This window comes from Hypanus sabinus, chromosome 13 (genome assembly GCF_030144855.1).
Source record: "Hypanus sabinus isolate sHypSab1 chromosome 13, sHypSab1.hap1, whole genome shotgun sequence".
NCBI classification, from domain to species: Eukaryota; Metazoa; Chordata; class Chondrichthyes; order Myliobatiformes; family Dasyatidae; genus Hypanus; species Hypanus sabinus.
Genome location: NC_082718.1, coordinates 16,870,909 through 16,894,206, shown reverse-complemented (window position 1 = coordinate 16,894,206; position 23,298 = coordinate 16,870,909). Strand labels below are relative to the sequence as shown.

The 23,298-nt window shown below is 39.7% G+C and overlaps 1 protein-coding gene across 1 annotated transcript in view; it reads right to left on the bottom strand.

The window, feature by feature from the left end:
- reln (reelin) overlaps window positions 1-23,298 on the bottom strand; it is a 307,273-nt gene that overhangs the window by 210,104 nt on the left and 73,871 nt on the right. The window contains exon 4 of the mRNA XM_059987188.1: window positions 9,355-9,425. Within this exon, the coding sequence (XP_059843171.1) occupies window positions 9,355-9,425 (71 nt within the window). The remainder of the gene's footprint in view (window positions 1-9,354; window positions 9,426-23,298) is intronic.

Here is a 23,298-nt window from a genome sequence, read left to right as displayed (position 1 = left end):
ACAAAGGCATTAGGTGGATGGGAACACCCCCATCAGCAAGTACCAATCCACTTCAGAGCACCCACAACAAAAATCACTGAAGTCCAAGGGAGACAAGAAGCAATTAGCTGGCTTATCCTTGCATCAAACACAATATATATCAGAAATAGATGGGAAAAGAGGAAGATAAATAAATAATGTCATGTGTTATAAACAAATTAAAACCAGAAAATATTAGAGTCATTCACAGCAGCACATAGGGTATCTGAGGGAAGAAGAAGAGAGTTAATATTTCAGGTCAAAGCCACCTCGTCATATCTGAGAAGGTGAATGAAGGAACTGTGGGGAGGATGGGAAAGGGAGGCCATCTCTGATCAGGTCAAACAGTGGTCATCACGAGGGTAAGCTGTAAACATGATTATCTGGTCAATCAGTGAGTGGGAGCAGTAAGAGAGTGAGAATGTAGATGAAAGATCAGACGAGTTGTGAAATACAGTGCAGGAAGACATGCACAGCAGTTCAGTTTGGGCATGTTCTCCACTTGCAGAGATTAAAAACAAAACAGAAAAGAAAACATATAAAGCAATCAAGCTGAGCCAATATGACAGATGGGCAGGCAGAGAAATCAACTGATCTGAAGGTATAGAATTCAATATTGAGTCCCGAAGGCTGCAACGTTCAGTACTGAATTCTACACCTTCAGTTAACCTGATTTCTCTGTTTCTTTTAATCATTTATCTGCTATATTGGATCAGTTTATTCATTTATTTTCCTTTTTATTTTTTTTTGCTGTGTAAGTTGAGGCATGACCTGCCTGTTTTGTCTTCTTGTTCTGCATTCTCAACTCTTTTGTCTATGCTTAGACTTTCTAACTGTTCCCGTTCATTCACTGAACAGAAATCTTGATAACAACTTATACCCATGGGCATACTGGTTTTACCCTCTCAGAGACAACCTTCCACCCGCCTCCTGAGGCTTAACAAGCTATTTCCCCCCATTTCTTTTTCTCAGTTCCGCTGAAGGATTTTCAATCTGAAATTTTAACTCAGTTTCTCTTCCCGTAGATACACCCTGGTGTCCTGGATATTTCAGGCGTTTTCAGCTTTTATGTTCGGTTTCCAGCATTTGCAGTTTTTTTGATTTTCATAAAGAAAGGTCATCATTAAACTTCTGAAGTATTCATAGGCAATAATATAGGTATGTAACGTCACATCGTAACTCTGTATTACTGATTATACGCTATTCAAACTCGTCCTGGGCACATACTTCACAGCTTGCAATATTAAAAAGTTTTATCAACTATTTAAGATATCCATCATTTAAAATTACCATCTTAACTAAAACAGGAAATAAAGGGTCATTGTAGTAATATAAAAACACTTTAAATTTCAATATTTCAATGAATGTTTCATTCTAGATTTTAGTAGAATCCCATTAAATGTTCCAAATTTACAGCTTTGATGAATGTCATGAAATTTAAATGATATGTTAACATTTGTTTCCTATTCACTGTGAATGATTCATTTTTCATAAGTTTCAAACTGTGTGACAATTTGAATCATTTTATGAGACTGAATTTCCTTTTACAGTCCTTCTGCAGCCAACTGCCTTTGACAGCCAAATGCCTAAACTATTCACCATCTCACCAATGTCATTTAAGTAGGCGCTGCCTTCAACACATTAAGTTATAACGTGTTACAGACTATTTCAGGTAGATCAGTAAGTGTTTTGCATATGTTGAAATATGATTACCTTAATATGAGCTACCTTGAGCCTGGGTATATTGCCTGACTTCATCATGGGGATCAGTGAGAGGGAAGGTTGAATTTCATTAAACAATCTCCCCACATACAATTGGTGTGACAAGGTTAATATGAACTTTTACACTATATACTGTGACAGTAAAACACTGGAAATAAAAACAGTCAGTGGCCAGTTTTATTTCTTGATCTGCCTGTACTAAGTTCCAGGAGTAAAATCTTGGATCAGCAGGAAAAAATCTGAAGAGCACTCTCCTTATGAATGTCTTTCATCTGTTGTACTGTTACTTCGCTTTCTCCTCTTCTCCCAGTCAAATAGATATCTTTTCCTACATAAGCTAGGGCTGTCTGTGTTTTGAATTACTCAGGGATTGTGAGCACAAGAATTTTAATGTAATTGACAACCAATCAATAAAACATTAAGTCGAAGGAAATGCCATTGGTCTCTGCAGGGATTTCACCTCCAATCAATCCTGTTAAGGTAACAACCTGCTTCAAACCCTCTCAGTTGTGAAAAGCACTAGAGATAGATGGCTCGTTATTTTCTCCAGGTTTAGCTAAGGGGGCTTCCTCCTACAGACGTTTATAATAATGTGACATTCAAATAAGCGCAGAAAGCTCTATAACAATTTAACATTGAACATTCTTAAGTTTTATATTTATTAAGAGCACATTAACATAAGGGACAAAACTTATTAAACTTTTATTAGCTGGAGTTTCATAATCATGTTCAGAGAAATTGTAGCTGTTGAATAATTAACTTTTGAAATGAACTATTATGATCAAGAAACAAATGAAACATTCATGGCTGAAAAAAATTACATCTAAGCCTGAATGCATATATTAAAATGTCAAAATATGAGAGAGAGTGCTTGGTATAAAAGTTTAATGCTTCAAGAATAAATTTTCTAAATTCTTTTTGTACTCCACAGGCCTTCAGTAACTTGCTCTAGGTTACAACGAGGAATGAATTGTAATTCTCATTCAAACAACTGCTTGCCAATACGTATTTTATAAAGTTATTAAGAGGTCATGGATTGGACTTTAATGATCTATTTGTTGTTGCCTTCATAACTCCCAAGTATACTTAATTTTGCACATTTTATTTTCACCAATAATTTAAGAAAACTATAGCTAACCTTAATCCTATTTCTGCTTCTGACTGTTATAGATTGAGGGAACATACGAGGGGTGATTAATAAGTTTGTGGCCCAAGGTAAAAGGAGTCAATTTTAGAAAACCTAGTACATTTATTTTTCAACATAGTCCCCTCCTACATTTACACACTTAGTCCAGCGGTCGTGGAGCATACGGATCTTGAACCTCCAGAAAGTGTCTACTGCGGGGGTGATTGAAGGAGATGAGTTATACAGCTCTCATTACATCCACATGTAGGTCAACTCTTTGAGTGATTATGCAGAAAGTTTGAAGTTAATAACTCATCGGGGTGATTGATAAGTTTGTGGCCTAAGGTAGAAGGAGATGAGTTATTAACCAAACTTTCTGCATAATCACTCAAAGAGTTGAACTGCATGTGTATGTAACAAGAGAATTCAGATTTATAAAGATTAGAATAGAAATCCATAAATATCTTATTAATTTCATAAGGATCTAAAGTTTCTGTTCAATCTGGTCGACGAACTTTTAAAATCTGTCTTCTGACCATCCCAGCCTTTAACTGACCCACTAAAAGCTTAGCAGATTTTTCCCCATGTATATAAAATAAACTTTTAGATTTAAAAATCTGCTGTTCAATGGGAAAGGTCAAAAGCAAATCATACTGTGATTGAAGTTTGACCCTTTCTTTATATAGGTCTTCAGTATGTTTGACTGAATACGCTTTATCTATCTCTTTAATTTTATTAATAAGCACTGACAATTCCGCTTTAGTTTTCCTTCTCAAGGCTGCTGAATATGAGATTATCTGTCCCCTAAGAAAAGATTTCAATATGTCCCATATAACCAGATTTGACATACCTTCAGCTGTGTTAAATTAAAAAAATATAGAAATTTGCTCCTTAATAAAATTAACAAAAGCTAGATCCTGTAACAATATGGGATTCAGTCTCCACTGTGACATTTTCAAAAATCTATCTGAAAGCTTAAGGGTTAACTTTAAAGTCACATGATCTAAAGTTTTGGCTCATAGATTAGAAACCGTCATTCCCTCCATTATCTCTGATGACCAAACAGGCTTTATTAAAAACCGTTTCCCTTTTTTTAACATTCGGCGTCTATTTAATATCTTATACTCACCTCCAACTGGGATTCCTGAATGTGTTATTTCCCTCGATGCAGAGAAAGCATTTGATCGTATAGAGTGGAACTACCTTTTTGCAGTTTTAGAAAAATTTGACCTTGGCCAAAGTTTCATCTCTTGGATCCAATTGCTGTACCTGTGTCCTACTGCCTCTGTTTTAACCAATTTTCAGAAATCCCAAGTATTTAATCTTAAACGTGGCACCCGCCAGGGATGCCCCTTAAGTCCCTTTCTCTTTGATTTGGCTATGGAACCTCCGGCGATAGCATTTCGAAACCGCCCTGAATTGACTGGGATTTGGAGAGGGGGTGTTGAGCATAAAGTTTCTCTCTATGCTGATGACTTACTACTCTTTCTCTCAAATCCGTCTACATCCTTACCTCTAATGTTTTCACTTCTTGAACAGTTTAGCCAGATCTCCGGCTATAAAGTTAATTTACATAAGAGTGAACTTCTCCCAATTAATAAAGAAGCACAAGAACTAACATTTCATGATCTCCCTTTTAAAGTAGTCCATAATTAATTTACTTATCTTGGAATTACAGCCACAAGGAAGTTTAAAGATCTCTTTCGTGAAAACTTTGCCAATCTTTCATATGCTATAAAACAGAGTCTGGTACAATGGTCACCTCTATCTATGTCTTTGGTAGGTCGTATTAATGTTGTTAAAATGTATGCTCTCCCCAAATTTTTATACCTATTTCAATCTATCCCAATTTTTATTCCTAAATCTTTTTTTGATTCCTTAGACTCTATTATTTTGTCATATCTGCGGCAGAATAAGCGCTCTAGAATTAATAAAATCCATCTCCAAAAATCTAAAAAAGAGGGTGGCATGGCTTTACCTAACTTTCGTTTATATTATTGGGCAGCTAATATACGTTGTGCTACCTTCTGGTCTTTCTTCCATGGCCAACCCGAGTGCCCTAACTGGGTGGCGATGGAGCTGAGCTCCACTAAAGAATTATCTATCTCTGCACTTCTTGGCTCTGCACTCCCTAGTAGTCTGCCCAGATCAATAGCTAATCCTCTTGTTAGACACACTTTGTGTATATGGGCTCAGATCAGGAAATGCTATGGTTTCCAGGGGTTTTCCGTTTACAGCCCTATTGCTCATAATCACCTTTTTTTACCTACTACATACGATTCAGCATTCCAGGTTTGGTATAGGAAGGGCATTAGACATTTTGAAGATCTTTTCATTGATAATCGCTTCGCTTCTTTTCAGCAGCTCTCTGTTAAGTTCAATCTGCCCAATGCTCATTTTTTCAGTTATCTCCAAATCCGACACTTTATTGCTCCTTTAATTCCTAACTTTCCTGAAATGCCTGCGAAAAATGCTATGGACCTATTTCTTTCCATGAATCCACTAGGTAAAGGCTTAATATCAATCATCCGAGATAAACTAGCGGCTTTACGACGGGCCCCCATGGATAAAATCAAAATGGCCTGGGAGCAGGATTTAAATATCTCCTTATCTGAGGAGAGCTGGGATTCAGTTCTCAAATCGGTTAACTCAACCTCTTTTTGTGCTTGCCACTGCCTTTTACAGTTTAAGATTGTTCATAGAGCCCATTTGTCTAAATCTAAACTATCTCGACTCTACCCTAGCGTTAGTCCGCTCTGTGATAAATGCAAGAGGGGCGTGGCCTCTCTCATCCATATGTACTGGTTCTGTCCTAGCTTGGAGAAATTCTGGAAAGATGTCTTCACTACGTTATCCTGTATTCTGAATCAGCACCTAGAACCAAACCCCTTAATTGCTCTGTTTGGTTTCTGGGGCGAGACAGATTTATGTCTGGGTCTGACCAAATGCCGAATATTATCCTTTGCCTCTCTCCTGGCTAGACACTTGATCCTCCTCAGATGGAGAGATGTTGCCCCGCCCACTCATGCTCAATGGCTTAACGACATCATGGCCTGTTTGGACCTCAAAAAAATTCATTATTCAGTTATTAATTCGGATCTAAAGTTCCATAAGGTCTGGGGACCTTTTATCCAGTACTTTCATAACCTTCCTCTTGACTAGGGTTTTTTTTCTTTTCAGTCCCTTGCTTTCAGCTCCTTTTTTTTCTGGTAGAAGGCATTATTACCCTCTGTTGCTGAGTGTATTCACAGTCTGGGAGTTTGGCTGTCCTGACTTATACTCTCTATATTGTGTTGTGGTTGGTCTGGAGCTGCTGTTGTTTTTTTCTTGTGTTGTGGGGCTTGGGGAGGACACTAAGCTTACTTGTCTTTAATTCAGGTGCTTGTTTTTTGCTAAATTCTCTTCCTTTGTAGTATATTGTTATTGTATGCTTAATTTTGCACTGTTTTAATGCTCCTCATTGGGATTTGGGGTTTTTAATTTGTAAAATGTTTTGAAAAACTAATAAAATTTTTTTTAAAAAAAGGCACGTGATCTGAGAGCGCAACAATTTTCAGTCTTCACAAAAAAAATGCAGATGCTGGAAATCCAAATCAACATCTGGCAATAATCAGTAAGTCAGGCAGCATCTACGGAAAGTAAAGAGAGTTATTGTTTCAGCTTGGCCACTGTTCCGATATCACAATGTGGTGCAGCGAATACAGCTACTGGCTTCAGAAACCTGATTTAATCCTGACCTTGAGCGTGGCCTGTGTGGAATCTGCACATACTCCCTATGACTGTATGGGTTTCACAATGACATGAGGACATGTAATGGAAGATCCATCAGTATAGACCCTCGCCATCCATGACACTCTTATTATTACCATCAGTGAGGATCTACAAGAGCCTGCATACACACACTCAATATCTTAGGAACAATTTCTTCCCCTCTGCCAAGACTCCATGAATGCTACCTCATGATTTGCTCCATTTTTAGACCATAAAGTTATAAGATGTAAGAGCAGAATTAGATTATTCAGCCCATCGAATTTTCTCCACATTCCATCTTGGCTGATTTATTAACCCTCTCAACCCCATTCTCCTGCCTTCTCACTGTAACCTTTGATCTGATCAAGAACTTATTAACCTCTGCTTTAAATATACCTAATGATTTGGCCTCCACAGCCACCTGTGGCAATGAATTCCACAGTTTCACTACCCTTTGGCTAAAAGAAATTTCTCCTTATCTCAATTCTAAATGGACGCCCCTTTAATCTGAAACTGAAGCTGTGCTCTCTGGTCCTTGACTCCACCACTATAGGAAACATCCTCTCCACATCTACTCTATCTAGGCCTATCAATATGCAAGAGGTTTCAATGAGACCACCCTTATCCCATCTTGTTCATTCCTCTCAACTCCAGCAAGTACAGGCCCAGAACTATCAAATGCTTTTCATGTTAACTCTTTCATTCCTGGAATCATTCTCATGAACCTCTTCTGAGACCTCTCTAGTGCCAGCACATCTTTTCTTCAATAAGGCACCTAAACCTAGTCACAATACTCCGTCCACTCTCACCAATGCCTTATAAAGCCTCAACATTACATCATTGCTTTTATATTCTCGTTCTCTTGTTAATGATTCTAAACCTGATTCTGATATTAATCAGCTAACGCAAATTGTACAGCAGTAGGATGGGGGTTGGGTGCAGGGTGGTGGGGGGAGGGGTTGTTCTTGGCTTGTTTCTTAACCTCCTGAAGTAAAAATGGGATTATTGTTGGATTTGTAAATGGAGGTTGGTGCAGGTATAGTGAGTGCATTGTTCTGTGTGGTATGAATCACAGGACAATTTACAATGACCAATTAACCTACCGACCAGTATGTCTTTGGACTGTGGGAGGAAACCAGAGCACCCGGAGGAAACCCATGCAGTCAACAGGAGAACGCACAAACTCCTTACAGGCTGCAGCAGGAATTGAACCCCGGTCACCTCTACTGAAAAGCATTGTGCTTATCACTACGCTGCACACCACACCAAGATATCCACCTAGATATTCTCATTTTCCCATCATTGTAGTCCAATCTCACCAGTTTCAGATCTGGTATTGTACCTGGTCATTTACACAGGGAGGTACTCTTTATAGATAACATTTCTTTCGATATTTCTGCCTGTAAGCTCCTTAGTTTTATTTTTAAGAGATCGGCTAAGTCAGTGGTTTTCCAGCATCTGTGCAAACCCTCCAACATGTTTATTAGACAGCTTAGAAATCCATATAAACAGACCTGGTTTACCTGAGCTGAATTTATCATGGTTTGCTATCCATCCCTACCAAAATTCACGGTTCTGAGACCCAATGATGAGTGTCACAATGAATTCTAGAGACTTGCCTTCCAGTAACATCCCGGCAAGATCACTGTAAACAACAAACCATTACTACTAAAGATTATTTGGACCTACTTGGAATTGTTCCTGCTCTTAGTGATGGCTGGATTTTAGCAGCTGACATTTGTGAGTCAGTTAATAGCTTAATGGTAACTCATTACACTTGATTTTCTTATGACCAAAAACCTCCGGAAGAAGTGGTACACCTGCCCATTCACCTCCATTCAGGGCTCCAAACAGCCCTTCCAGGCGACGCAACACTTCACCTGCAGAACTGTTGGGGTGACCTACTGTATCCGGCGCTCCCCTACATCGGTGAGACTCAACTTACCTCCCAATGCTTAGCATGTCACCTTGTGGGTAACTTAATCTAAAGTGATACTTATTGTAAAGAGGCATAGCTGAAGCAGATGTGCTGAGGTTAACCTGTTCTTTAATTTACAGAAGAACTTGGTGGGGTGGGGGGAAAGAAGTAAGAAGCTAGGATGTGATAGGTGGAAAATGTGAAGTGTTGAAGGAAGACTATAATAGGAGAGGACAACAGACCATAGAATAAAGGGATGGAGGAAGAAAACCAGAGGGAGATGATAGGCAAGTGAGGAGAAGAGAAGTGGGTGAGAGGGTAACCAAAATAGGGAATGGTAAAAGGGAGAAGGGGTGAGGGACAGTAATTACCAGATGTTGGAGAAATTAATGTTTATGCCATCAGATTGGAGACTACTCAGACGGAACATGAAGTGTTCCCTCATCATGGCAGCAGAGGAGGCCATGGACCTCCATGTCAGAATGGGAATGGGGAATGGAATTAAAATGGTTGGCCACCGGGAAATCCTGCTTTTTGTGGATAGAGTGAAGGTGCTCGCCAAAGCGGTGCCCCTATTCTACCTCAGGTCTCGCCGATGTAGGGGAGCACCGGATACGGTAGATGACCCAAACAGATCTGCAGGTGAAGTGCCGCCTCACCTGGAAGGACTGTTTGGGCCCCCGAATGGAGGTGAGGGAGGAGGTGAATGGGCTGGTGTAGCACTTCTTCTGGCTTGCAGGGATTAGTGTCAGAAGTGAGATTACTGGGGAGGGACAAATGAACAAGGGAATTACAGAGAGAGGGATCTGTTTACTCTTACCTCCCTGCTCGCACAACTGTTGAGCCAGTGCATCCTTGAATATGATTTGGCCCCTCTGTGTAGCCGTGGCCCTTATAAAATAAGAGAGAAAATGTATAAGTGCCAATTTCACACATGGGTTGATTAATTCCTAATCTGATATCATAATGACTCTCGGATTTATTATATTGAAGCATCATTAAGCAAGATTTCATGTGCTCTACATAGTCCTCTGTCTCCTCACTTGTATCATCCTTGAAGTCAGGGAATTTTGAAAACTACTCATTTTACACCTTCTGATGTCGGTGTCTGACCACCCATGGACAAAACCAATGCTGATACATTTTCAGCATGGCTGATAATGCAACAGAATGAAAGTAAATGACTAACAATGCAAATGAAGATTAATCACAGAAATATAAAGGCACAGCCTAGTAAACCTAGCACCGGCAAGATGCTTGTAATGGCATATTTAATGTCAAGATTGGGACATTGTGAATTGATAGGCCTGAAGCTGCCTAAAGAAAAATGTTTTGGCAAATTTTAAAGTAGATGCCTGTAGAAATTCTATATATTAATCACCACCATGCAAGCCTACTATGGTAGGATAGTTCTCACTTATAGACCCGCTTCATTCATCGCATCACTTCTCATAGAAATTTGGCTTTCAGAACATTAAGTCCACTTAGTCCACTAAGGCCCTGCTTGTTTCTCATCAGCTCAGTCCCACTACGCACATCTTTCTCCATAGTCCTGAATTATTTTTCTGATCCTATTATTGTTTGAAAAGTACAGTTGTATCTGTTTCTTCCAAGTGTTGAAGCAATGAGTTCTTTTGCTAATCTCCTTAAATATGTGTCCATAGGTTTTCAGACTTCCACTGATGGGGCTGCATTTCATTAATACTTTCTTCAGGCACTTTGTGATTTTGAACACCTGTCAAATCTCTCTCCTAGGGGAACAATCCCAGCTTGCCTGATCTATTCACTTGCTTGCAGTTCCTCAGTCGTTGGTGAATCTTTCCTGAAGCCCCTCAATCAATATTCTTCACATTCTTTCCATGATACTCCAACTGTCGTTGAATTTATGTTTTGGCAGGGTTCGTCATAACTTTCTTACTTTTATACCCCATACTTCTTTATAAATCTTCTCAAGACTCTGCATGCCCTTTTAATCACTTCCTAAACTTGTATTGCCTTTACAGAACTCCAAATTGTTCAATATTACATGCGCATACAAAGAATGAACAATCTACATAGCTAATGCTGAAGTGTCACAGTGTAAATAATTGTTAAAAAGGAAAAAGGAAACCATTAATTTTGATAACTTTGCTGCTAGTAATTGAAAGTATTTTCATTTTGTACTGCATTCATCTATTTTAAGATATTTGGCAAATGCTTTGAATAGTTCTTGTGTTTACCCAAACCATATGTTCAAATGAAGGATAAGGAAAACAGGTTAAACTGCTTTAGGGAATATTATCAATCATTTTTCTTTACCGTTTCACCTTCTCGTCTACTTTTTTTTTAATCTGAGGTGGTGTCTGGACTCTTGACTTAAAATGTTCAATAATAAATAAAACTGAAGAGATGATAAAAAAAAACTGTCAGACAACACTTGAATTATTGAAAATCTGACTGACAACCACCAGAGCTTACATGGGGGAATACCGCTAATATTAGCGCACTGGGATTTACAAATGCATCCACATCAAGGTCACATCTCATGATTTAATCAAAAACTCTATTTCTCATGACACCTGTGATGTTCTGAATTATAGGATTCCGCCCTCTGCACAGTCTAGGCTCTTGCACACGCAGGAACAGAATAACTCCACAGGAATTCTGGGGCCAATCAGCATCTGTACGTTCTTTAACCATCACCAGCCCAGTCAAAATCAGCACAAGAAAAGAAAATCCTCAGTTTTGCTTGAGATAGGCAACACTGAGCGCTCTATTGCAGAAGGGAAAAGCTATTTATTAGGTACAGGTTCAGGTGTAATTTATAACATTTATAGATAGCATCTCTTTTCATTATAGCTGTATCTCAAATTCTGCAAGTTTTTCTGTTGGTGTTACAGAGTTCAATGGCAGTTGTGTCTAAGCATACAGGCTTTTCCCATTAACAGGTGTGGGGTAAACTGATTAGTGTGTGGTAAGTGTTAGGTGTATTCTGGAGTTATGGTATATAGCAAATGTTAATTTCAACAGCAACCAGTCTTCAGATCTGAAGATGAGAAAATCTGCAGACGCTGGAAATTTAAGCAACACACACAAAATGCTAGAGGAACTCAGCAGGCCAGGCAGCATCTATGGAAGAAGGTAAATGATTAACATTTCAGACCGAGACCCTTCATCATGACCATCAGATCTGAATGTGGACTATGGATTGAATTTTAAATGCAACTCAGAACAATGGTCTTCCGAGAGCTGCAGGCTGGGATTGGTTGCAAACCGGGAAACACCTGCGATGTCTGCATATGCATGAATGCACCTCGGAGACAGAGGTGATCAACACTCATTTTGGGCGTGTTGGTGTGAAGATCTAGGTGTTTGAAATTATGTGCAACTGAATGGAAGCATTATTGCTGCACTGTGACTATAGAAACTGTCCTGTTGTTACCTTTGATCTTTAACATATAAAAAGTGATGTAATATTGGGTCAGGAGGTCTCTTCTTCCAAGAGTGTCTCCCGTATGATGCCTGCTTGTTGCCTGGAATAAAGACTTCTATAGCACCAGCTTCAGTGTCTCCTGGTGTCTTTGATCACAGTCACAACAGTAAGCTGGTCATCAACTTCTGCTTCAAGCACCTCCTAGTTCAGGCATGGGCAAACTACGGCCCGTGGGCCATATGCGGCCCGTTAAGGTTTTTAATCCGGCCCGCAGAACTTGATGAAATTATATTAATAAACCTTGTTAACGTTTTTTCCCCGCAATTCTGGCGTTTTCCCAATAGATGACGCACTCTATATACATTGACCTTTGTTGAGGTACAGCGTATTACTCCACATTTGCGCTTTACTTCGTGACCTTGTGGCGACCCATTTCCTGACACATCCGAACCGGCTCACAATTAGCCAGCGTTCCGGCTAAGGGAGGTAGCCTGCGGGGATTTGCGAGCACAGAGCTTCGCATATTGGCGCGCTCTCACTGTTCTGTCATTGTGTGGGTCGTTGTTGAGTTTTGGCACAGGGGACAATTGAATAAGAAGGAGCAGGACAAGTAGACCTGCATCTCTTACCGTTTTTGAAATAAAGACAGTCAGGAGGAGAGTGATGATGATAATATCTTGAAGGAATTTTCAGAATTTTCAGTGCTTTAAAATAATAACTGTTACTATTAAAAAAAGCTGTATTTTATTCATTTAATTTTCAGTGTTTTAAGAGTCATTTCAATAAATAGCTAAATACCATGGGATTTCAAAGACAGATATTTTGTTGTAATGCATTTGTACATTTTCAATTTAAAATTAAAGCACATGTTTTCTACTTATCCCATGATATTTTATTTTCTCTTATGAGGTGTATTACCAAAACACTCCGTCCATCTGCTCCTGGTCCGGCCCCCCTGTCAAATTTTAGAACCCTTTGTGGCCCTCAAGTCAAAAAGTTTGCCCACCCCTGTCCTAGTTCCTTTAATACAACACTACACCTGCATCTTGAGACATCACAGCAATATCAGCACAGAACCAACCTTTCCTTAATATGTACTGGTTATTTCAATCCAACGATGTAGAACTAACATTTCGCTGCATTAATACTATGAGTGCTTTCTCAGTCAGTCATAACCCATCTGTTATCAATCCAGATACACTCCAACTTCAATCACAACATGGGTGTTGGGGAACAACTTAAACGTCCACTTTAAAAGCTACCTGTGACTCTAATACATACATAATTCACATATGGAGGGCATGATAAATCCATGCATACAGAACATGTATCAAAAATTTAGTTTTACATTTTTGTGATTTAAAAAGTAAAAGAGCAGCATCCAATGTTACAAATGGTAAGATACTACATTGCTAATGAAACTGTGGTATTAAATTTGTACAGTTTAGTATTGTACTTGTATTATAACCATTTATGCATACTCTTGCCAAAAGTGGATAAAATCAAACAAATTTGCATCAGAAATATAAGGCAGATGAATGACTAGGTCATTGTTTTTAGAAGTGCTGAGCAAACACCCTGGTTCCCTTCGAAAGATGCTGTGGGATCTATCATATCCACCCCTATAAATGGAATTGGAAGAAGTTTATTATTATTACTTGTATCAAGTGAAAAACCTGTCAGACATATTGTTCATACAGATCAATTCATTACATAAGGTAAACAATAACAGAATACATAATGAAGTGCAACAGCTACAGAGAGCTTCTCATCGTTTCTTCCCAGTCCCGATGAAGGGTCTCGGCCTAAAATGTCAACTGTACTTTTTTCCATAGAGGCTGCCTAGCTGCTGAGTTCCTCCAGCACTGTGTGTGTGTGTTGCTTTGTATTTCCAGCATCTGCCAGATTTTCTCTTGTCTGAGCTACAGAGAAAGCGTAGTGCAGATCATAACGAGGGAGATTGTGAGATTAGGAGACCATTATATCATACAAGGGAGCCATTCAATAATCTTATTACGGTGGGAGAGAGGCTGTCCTTGAGCCTGGTGGCACAGGCTTTCAGGCTGTTTATTTTCTTTTGCCTGATGGGAGGAGGGTGAGGAGAGAATGTGGGTGGGTTCTTTAATTATGCTGGCTGCATTACTGAGGCAGCAAGAGGTATAGATGTAATAGGTGTATAGATGTAATAGATGTATTGGCATAGAGTACATGGAGGGAGGCTAGTTTCCGTGATGTGCTGACTAGTGTCTACTACTTTCTGCAGTTTCTGGTGGTCAAGGGCAAAGCAGTTAACAAACCTAGCTGTGACGCACCTGGAGTGCATTGAATAAAAATTGGTAAGGTAGCTTACGTGGTTAGACAAGGGAATAAGCTGTTGGTGATGTTCACTCCTAGGAACTGGAAGCTCTCAACCTCAGCATCACTGATGAAAGCAGAAACATGTGTAACACCCCCACTTGCTGAAATTGATGACCAGATCATGCAAGACACGTGCAAGAGTGCACTCCATTCAATGGCTCATGAGAAAGCGTTGTTTCTCCACAATGCAGCACTCCCTCGGCAATCCAAAAACATGCCTGGATGGGTTATGAATACCAGGTTCAGACATTTGTGGTTTACCAAATAAGTCACATAGATAAATTCAGGAAACGGTAGAAATTCTCCAGGTGCAGACACGGAGCAAAAAACAACACAAGTCAAAAGGGTGAGCTTTCATTTCAGGTGTAACGGGAAACTGTGATAGTTTTCAATTAAGAAACGGGAAACTGATGGAGGAAGGGGAAGAACAAAAAAGATCAAGTGTGTAACAGGGTGGAAGGCAGCTGCAACTCAATGGCAAAATGAACGGCAATGCAAGGTAAACAGATATGAAATAGAAGTTCTAAGTAAATTTATCATTGAAGTACATATATGTCACCACGTACAACCCAGAAATTTGTTTCCTTGTGGGCAATCATAGTAATACAAGAAAGATAATAAAATCAAAGGCTGCATGCAAAAAGATGGACAAGTAACCAATGTGCAAAAGGCAACAAACTGCAAATGCAAAAAGAAATAGCAATACAAACAAGAATAAATAAGCACTAAATATCGAGAACATGAGATGAAGAGTCCTTGAAAGTGAGTCCATAGGTTGTGGGAACAGTTTAGCGATGGGCAAGTGAAGTTATCCTCTCTGTTTCAATAGCCTGATGGTTGAGGAGTATTAACTGTTCCTGAACCTGGTGCTGTGGGTCCTGATGGCAGCAGTGAGAAGAGAGCATGGCCTGGAGGCTGATAGATGCTGTTTCCTGCGACAGTCCTCCATGTAGATCAGGGGTTCCCAACCTGGGGCTCACGGACCTATTGCTTAATGGTGTTTATCCATGAGATCAAAAAAGGTTGGGATCTCCTGATGTAGATGGATTGAGTCATATCCACCATTTTCTGAAGGTTTTTCCATTCAAGGGTATTGGTGTTTCCATACCAGGCTGTGATCAATACACTATCCAACACACATCTATAGAAATTCGTCAAAGTTTTAGATGACATGTCAAATTTTTGCAAACTTTTAAGAAAGTAGAGGTGCTGCCATGCTTTCTTCGTAATGGCATTTACGTGCGGGACCCAGGACAGATCCCCTAAGATGATAACCCTGAGAAATTTAAAGTTGCTGACCCTAAAAGGCCTTTAAAGAATGGCCTAAAGGAGATGCAGTAGGATAAGCAGATTTAAAAAAAGTAAGAGCAATTGTTACAAATTGATACTGTTGAACTCCAGTTGATTATTAAGACTCATTAAGGCTCTCACCAGACTTTTAAGCTAATACTGGCGAGGAACACCCAGCTGAGGTACATACTCTCTGAAGCAATGAAGCTGCTTATGTATTTCTAATCACTGACATTATTCAAATTGCTCAAATCTAAATCCATCGCACTGTCAGCTCTTAAGAATTAATAACTTTATGCAAAGCTTTAAAACATCTCAACCTGTTAGCAGCAGACCAATAACTCTGTATTTAATAATCAAGAAACAAGAAGCATGAAATTATCCAACTAAGTGATTCAGGTGAAATTCATTTACAAGCAGCCAGACTTCTGTTTGACATTCAGTATTGATTATTCTGCAGTTCACTGTCGGAAAGGGATGCAAATAGTAATATATCATGTCACACCATCTCTGAAAAGGATATTTATTGAAAACATAAATCTGCCTTTGATACTCATCACTCAACACCTGTGCTTCATTTCCATTCTTACATCTTCCCATCTCTCTTGATTTATTTTAAACTCCCTGCTGAATCCTCTTAAATGAATTACCTAGATCCTTGATACAATCCACATCATTTAACAAGTTATTGAATTGGACCAGGACAAGACAGTATTCATGCACATGTGCATTCAGATCAGCTCTCCATTCAAACAACTTTTTAATGGCTGCTGATTTCCAATAGGGCGAAGTTTTCATTTTTATTTAGAGATACAACACAGTAACAGGACCTTCCGCCCAACAAGCCTGTGGCACCCATCTGACCAACTAGCCTACCGACTGTTTCGTCTTTGGAACGAAGGGGGAAACTGGAGCACCCAGAGGAAACCCTTTCAGTCACGGGGAATACGTAAGGAGTTCACAGTTTCTCCCCATGATCGCATGGGTTTCCTCCGGGTGCTCCAGTTTCGTCCCACACTCCAAAGATGTACCAGCCGGTAGGTCAATTGGTCATTGTAAATTGGCCCATGATTCGGCTGGGGTAAAATCAGGGGTTGTTGGGCGGCATGGTTCGAAGACTGTAGGGGCCTATTCCGCGCTGTTACCTCAATAATAATTTAATAAATTCCTTACAGGCAGCAGGTGAATTGAACTCGGGTCACCACCGCCGTAAGAACCACCTGATATATTATGCTACAAGTTTTAATAAACTTTAAATAGATATGAAATCTTAACCTTACAGATATGAAATAAATTCATTAACAAGATAGCGCCCAATCAATTGGTAAATGAGGGTGGCCACAAAAGAACAGGATTCTAGGCTTCAGGATTTTAGTTTCGAGGAAATGTACACAAGCACTGTACATTGTTTTCTTGAATTTTGAGTGAAGAATTGGAAGCTGTGGATAAATATCGAACAGTTTCAAGTGAAATGAGAGATTATAAGGATCCTATTGGCCCACAAAACAATAGATAGAACAAAAAAAAGCGGAACAATTGATCTCAGTGGGTTAAACCACACCTTTTGCCTCCACAGAATCTGCTTAACCTACTAAGTTATTCAAGCCTTCTGTTTTCTATGTTCTACATTCCCACATCTGCAGTGATATTCAAATAGCCTAGCAAGGGAATAGGTCCATGATATTGTACTGAACTAATAGCTAGTAATTAATTGCTTAACAAAACTAATCTCTTCTGCCTAGACAACATCCATTATCCCTCCTTTCTCTACACATTAAGAGCCTCTTAAAAGCCTCTGCCTTTTTTGCCCCCATTACCATTCCTAGCAGCACATTCTGGGTACCCACTACTATATGTGTAGACTCCAGGAAAAGCAAACTAAGTTTATCAAACTGCTGGCACTCCTCACTCTTACAGGAAGGCCATAGTTAAATTGGATGAAGTATTTAAGAGGATACTGCCAGGACTAAAGGGTCAGAGTTACAGGAAGAGTTTGGCCAGGCTAGGTCTTGGTTAGAAGAATGAGAGGCAATCTTTAATGGTAACAATTTTTCCCTAGGGTAAGGAAGTCCAAAACTCAGGGGCATAGTTTTAGGGGATGGGTCTTAGAGAGATAAGGGCTGAACACAGGAAAAAACAACTAGGTGGTTGGGAACCATGGTTTCTCTCATCTCATTGGGATAAAAGACCCATATCCATGCTGTATTGATCTATGACTTAATGATTCTCCTAATCACACATGTCTTCTTATCCTGGGTACAAGGAAATTTTGAGCAATGCACACAAAATGCTGGAAGAACTCAGCAGGTCAGTCAGCATCAATGGAGGGAAATAATCAGTCAATGTTTTGGGCCGAGCTGCTTCATCAGGACAGATTGAGTTGCCTGGGACTATACTCTCTGGAGTTCAGAAGAATGAGAGGGGATCTTATAGAAACATACAAAGTTTTGAAAGTATAGGTAAGATAAAAGTAGGAAAGTTGTTTCCATTGATGGGTGAGACTAGAACTAGAGGACATTGGCTCAAGATTCAGGGGAGAAGATTTAGGACAGAGACGATGAGAAACTGTTTTTCCCAGAGAGTGGTGAGTCTGTGGAATTCTCTGCCCAGGGAGGATTCTTCATTAAATATATCTAAGAAACAGTTAGATAGATTTTTACATAGTAGGGGAATTAAGGGTTATGGGGAAAAGGCAGGTAGAGTTTACAGAACTGAGTTTACAGACAGTTCAGCTATGACCTTATTGAATGGTGGGGCAGGCTCGATGTGCCGGATGGCCTACTCCTGCTCCTATATCTTGTGTTCTTGTGTTTGTGTGTTATTTCGCTCCGTAGATGCTGCCTGAGCTGCTGAGCTCCTTCAGCATTTTGAGTGCGTCATCCTCTAATCCAGATCACATTGTAGTCAACCTCAAACATGAGAAAAATCTGCAGATACTGGAAATCCAAAGCACTGCACAAAAGTGCCGGAGGAAACCAGCAAGCCAGGCACCATCTTTGGAAAAGCGTAAACAATCGACATTTCAGGCCACGACCCTTCACCAAGACTGGAAGTGAAGAGGAGAGACAGAGTAAGAAGGTGGGGGGAGGGGAGGGGAGAGTGAAGGAAGAAATACAAGGTGCTACGTCTTTGTAAACCTCCTCTGCACTCTCTCCAAAACCTCCATATCCTCCCTATAATGGACCAAAAATTAAATGCAACACTCCAAATGCAGCCTAACTAGAGTTTTACAAAGATGCAATGTAGCATCCTGACTTTTGAACTCAATGCTTTGACTAATAAAGGTAAGGTTAGATGTAAAAAGAATATCAGTTAAAGTGGTTTTTGTTGTGGTTGAGTATAACAAGGAAATAGGCATGGACTCAGAGTATGATAAACAAAATATTAAGGGACACAATGATTCTATATAATCTCTCTGGCCAAGACTGTTCATTAGATCCTTCCAGGTGAGGTGATATTCCACCCATGAGCCTGCCAGAGTTATCTTTTATATCCACTGCTCTCAGTGCAGCTTCCCCTACATCGGTGGGACCTGGCACAGATTCAGGGAGAGCTTCATCGAGTTCCTCCGCTCTATATGTCACGAAAGGCTGGATCTCCCAGTGGTTACCCATTCCAACTTGGCTTCCCATTCCCATGCTGACATGTCTGTCCATGACCTCCTCTACTGCCACAATGAGGCCAAACTCTGGTTGAATGAGCAACACATCATATTCCATCTGGGTAGCCTCTAATTAGTGGCACGAACATGAGTTTCTGCAACTTCTGGTAATTACAACCCCGTCACCCCTACTGTCATTCCCATTCCTCATTCTGATTACCCTCCCACCTCCTTCTCCTCCGCTCACCTCCCTCTGGTTCCCTTCCTCCTTCCCTTTATTCTCTGGTCCGATGTCCTCTCCTGTTAGAATCTTCTTCAGCCTTTACATCTTCCAACAATCACCTCCTGGCTTCTTACTTCATCTTCCCCCACCAATTTCCCCCTCACCTAGTCCCACCTGTCACCTGACAGCTATACTCCATCTCTGTCACCACACCCCAACCCTCTTATTCCGGCTTCTGCCCCTTTCTTTCCAGTCCTGAAGAAAGATCTTGGCCCAAATCATTTATTCCCCTAATCATAGATGCTACCTGACTTATTGAGTTCCTCCAGCATTGCGTGTGTCACTCAAGATCTCCAGCATCTGCAGAGTCTCTAGTGTCTTAGATCGGTTAGGTGTGTCATTTGTCAATATGCTTGTTTTTCCAGCAGAGTCGTTATAAATACATTCATCATCCTGGAATCCTGAGTCTTTTTTGACTAGAACTGAAGGAATGGAGAACTGTAAAATGCAGAAATAACAGGAAAATATTCATTGTGATTATTCTAATAAAATGGAGTGTGGCTTATTAATGTAACCTCGGTTAGCGACTGCTCATCTGAAAACACCAGTATCTGTTTTCTACACAAGGAAGGGAAGCTTAATGGAGATGCAACAAACTGCATGCTGGGTCCTGATGCAAAAACAACTGCAGAAGGAAGTCAAGCAGCTTCTGTGGAGGCAAAGCAATAGTCGACGTTCTGGGCTGTGACTATTTATCAGGACTCAGTGTAAGGAGGAGATACCCAGCAAAGGAAACTAAACTGTAATTTCAACAAATGGATAATTCTCTGAGAATATATGCAGACTTCAACATTTCTAAATATTTCAATTGTTTATGATTGTTACTTGCTATGGTCTATGGTGAGCTTTTTTTTAGCAATTGACTAAGCATTCAATTGAAAACTAAGTGGATTTGCTTGCCTGTAGCCTTGCTGATTTTACTTAATTGTCCCTTTCATATTGTGCACATAAATAACAACAGCTGCCTGCTTCAAACAGAAGAATAGAGGTGTCAGTAATCATCAGCAGTCACTGAGCAACATTCCATCTAGATTGATGCAAAATTTAACAAAGCATCTCGTTAAATGCTTTTTCATGTTCAGCTTTCAGAACAATAAAATGATTTGAACAATGGACTATATTCCCAAATAAACATTATAAATTTCTACTGCTTGATCTGTTCTTGAAAGGAATGAATCAGTATGTACTGCATATCCAGACTTAGACCACAATGATTTAATAAAATTGAGCTCAATCCCAACTTTATTTTTAAGTGAGGTTAGCAATAAGATCAGAACTATCATGTGTTGCCTCCAAGGGACATAGGCACAGCATCAGAACTGCATTTCAATGCTTTACTATCCACACTGTGCAAACGTTACTGCATTCTAATCAAGCACAGGAGCGGATTACTTCTGCTTTCTCTGTGCTATTAACAGATTCAAAAGAAATAACCTGGCTAGGTTTTTCTTCTTAGGCAGCTGCCTGGGACTAAGACTAATGTGCTCCTGCTCCGTGCTTGTGGGTTTGTTGTTGGACTCCGCACATAGGCAGGTTCCACCACAAGTGCACACACATCATTCAACTTTGCACTCAATGGATTTTCCAGCAATATATTGGGCAATGTAGTGCTACCATCCTGAATCATGACCAGCCCAGTTATCTTCAGGGGTAATTGAACCTTAGACCTTGTGACTTCACAGCTTTAACTAAACAATAAAAAATTTAAACAACAATAAATCAACAGGGTTGCCTTACGAAAATTGCCCAACTGAATATAGAGTATGGATTCATTTCCCTAACAATTTCCAATTTCATTCCTTAATTTCCTTTCCTTATTCACAAATTCCAACATGAGCTGATCTATTATGCATTATTCACAGTCAGAAAAATGATTTTGACGTGAACACCCTCGCCCTTGAAAGCACAGTGCAATTGGTCCCTTTTGGGCAGTGCCATAGTCTAGATAGTCTGTTTTCAAAATTTCTATCCAGTAATTTGACTGGGTGAGGTACCCCGCTACAAGTCCAGTTTTAGAAAAATTACCACTACATTAAAAATACTAAGTCTTCATGATTTATTTTATTATTCAATGTCCGCCTCACTCAAACTATAATGGCATTTTTGTCAAAATGTATTCTTGCATAATTTCTCCTTGGTTCTTATAACTCATTCATCTTCTCTGTGAGATACATAATTGCTGATTAACTTGGTATGTATAATTTATTTTATTTGATCATTGCATTATTCATCATTTTAATTTTGAAATTTTGGATGATTTTAAAACTAACTACTTTTTACACCACATCTCCGGTAGTAGTAGGGTAATTCTAGGCAGTTTCTGGAGTAGGTTACATAGTCAGCACAACATTGTGAGCTGAAGGGCCTGTAACATACTGTAGATTTCAATGTTCTATAGTCCTACTAGTTCTCTTGAATTGCACCACTGGTTATCTCCAATAGTCGCAATGGCAGCACACCTGTATTTCTTTATATTGCTGGCAGTATCTTTTTAAAATTTCTGATGTCTCTCTTTTCACCTGGCCTTGACTAGTACTGTCATGGAAAATACTTTTTTCATCCCAAAATTATGGCTAAAAAACTCCTTACTGTGTATTCTCAAAAAAAGAAAACAAAATTAGCTGGAAATCAAAGTCCAGGCGTGTGATTGCAAAACCATTCTCAACATGCTGTAAGCTCATTGCCAGTAAAATGGGATGTGCATGTTTCATTTGGTAGACAGAATTGTGTCAACTGCAGCTATTTGATTACTGCGTCAGCTTTTAGATTATACAATTATTTCACTTCAGAAAAGGACAGTTAATTTTAGTAGCTTAACAGGATGATTGCATTGGAAGGATTGAAATGGATGAAGAAAATTCATTTGACTATTGTATGACAGCCTTGACTTCGGTGATGACCCTGCAATGTAAATGAGACCTTTGCAGAAATGACAAATGGGAGTTTCTTTGCATGCAAGAGTGGAAGCAGCTAGATACTCTTGTAAAAGATCACCGTATTCCGAGATTCCAGAGCACTGATTACAGAAGTGGCAGCAGAAAACAAACTACTAACATATGGACCATCCCCAAATATCTGTAGCAGTTCTGTGTGCAGAAATTGAAGTTGGCTTTACAGGTTTTAAACAGCTGTGCATTTCCAGATTAGAGATTAAACTTATTTCTCACACATGCATCGAAACATACAGTGAAATGCTTTGTTTGTGTCAAATCAAATCATCAAGGATTGTGCTATGGCAGCCGTAGATATTGCCATGCTCTTGGCATTGACACAGCATGCCTACAGCTCACTAAACCTAGTTGCGTGTCTTTGGAATGTAGGCGGAAACCCACGCGGTCAAGGGAGAACGTACAAACTCCTTACAGACAACGGCAGGAATTGAACCCTGATCTTACAGCTGGTGCAGGAATAGCGTTTTGCTGACCGCTATATTACCATGTTTTCCTATTGCTACAGGCACTTTTGAGGCACATTGCTACATCACTGGAGTTGGCAGCAGATTAAAAATCACTCCAATTTGGAGGGGGTCTGCCATGCCTGGAAACAGCAATGGTTTTACTTATATAAAACAGAATATTCTGTAAGCATTTTTATTTTCAATAGGTAACTTTCTGTTGCAACACATTGCTTAAACAGAGAGGTAGTGATAATGGCTCAATTATGAGCCCACAGGACTAATGCACATTCCACATTACAGATCCATTCTGGTCACGATAGAAAAAAGGTCTGATAAGTGTTCATTTCAGGACACCCTACAAAAACGTAATTCCTTTGTGCAGGCGGTGACTTAACATGGTATTGTCAAATAGTTGAGAGTGTT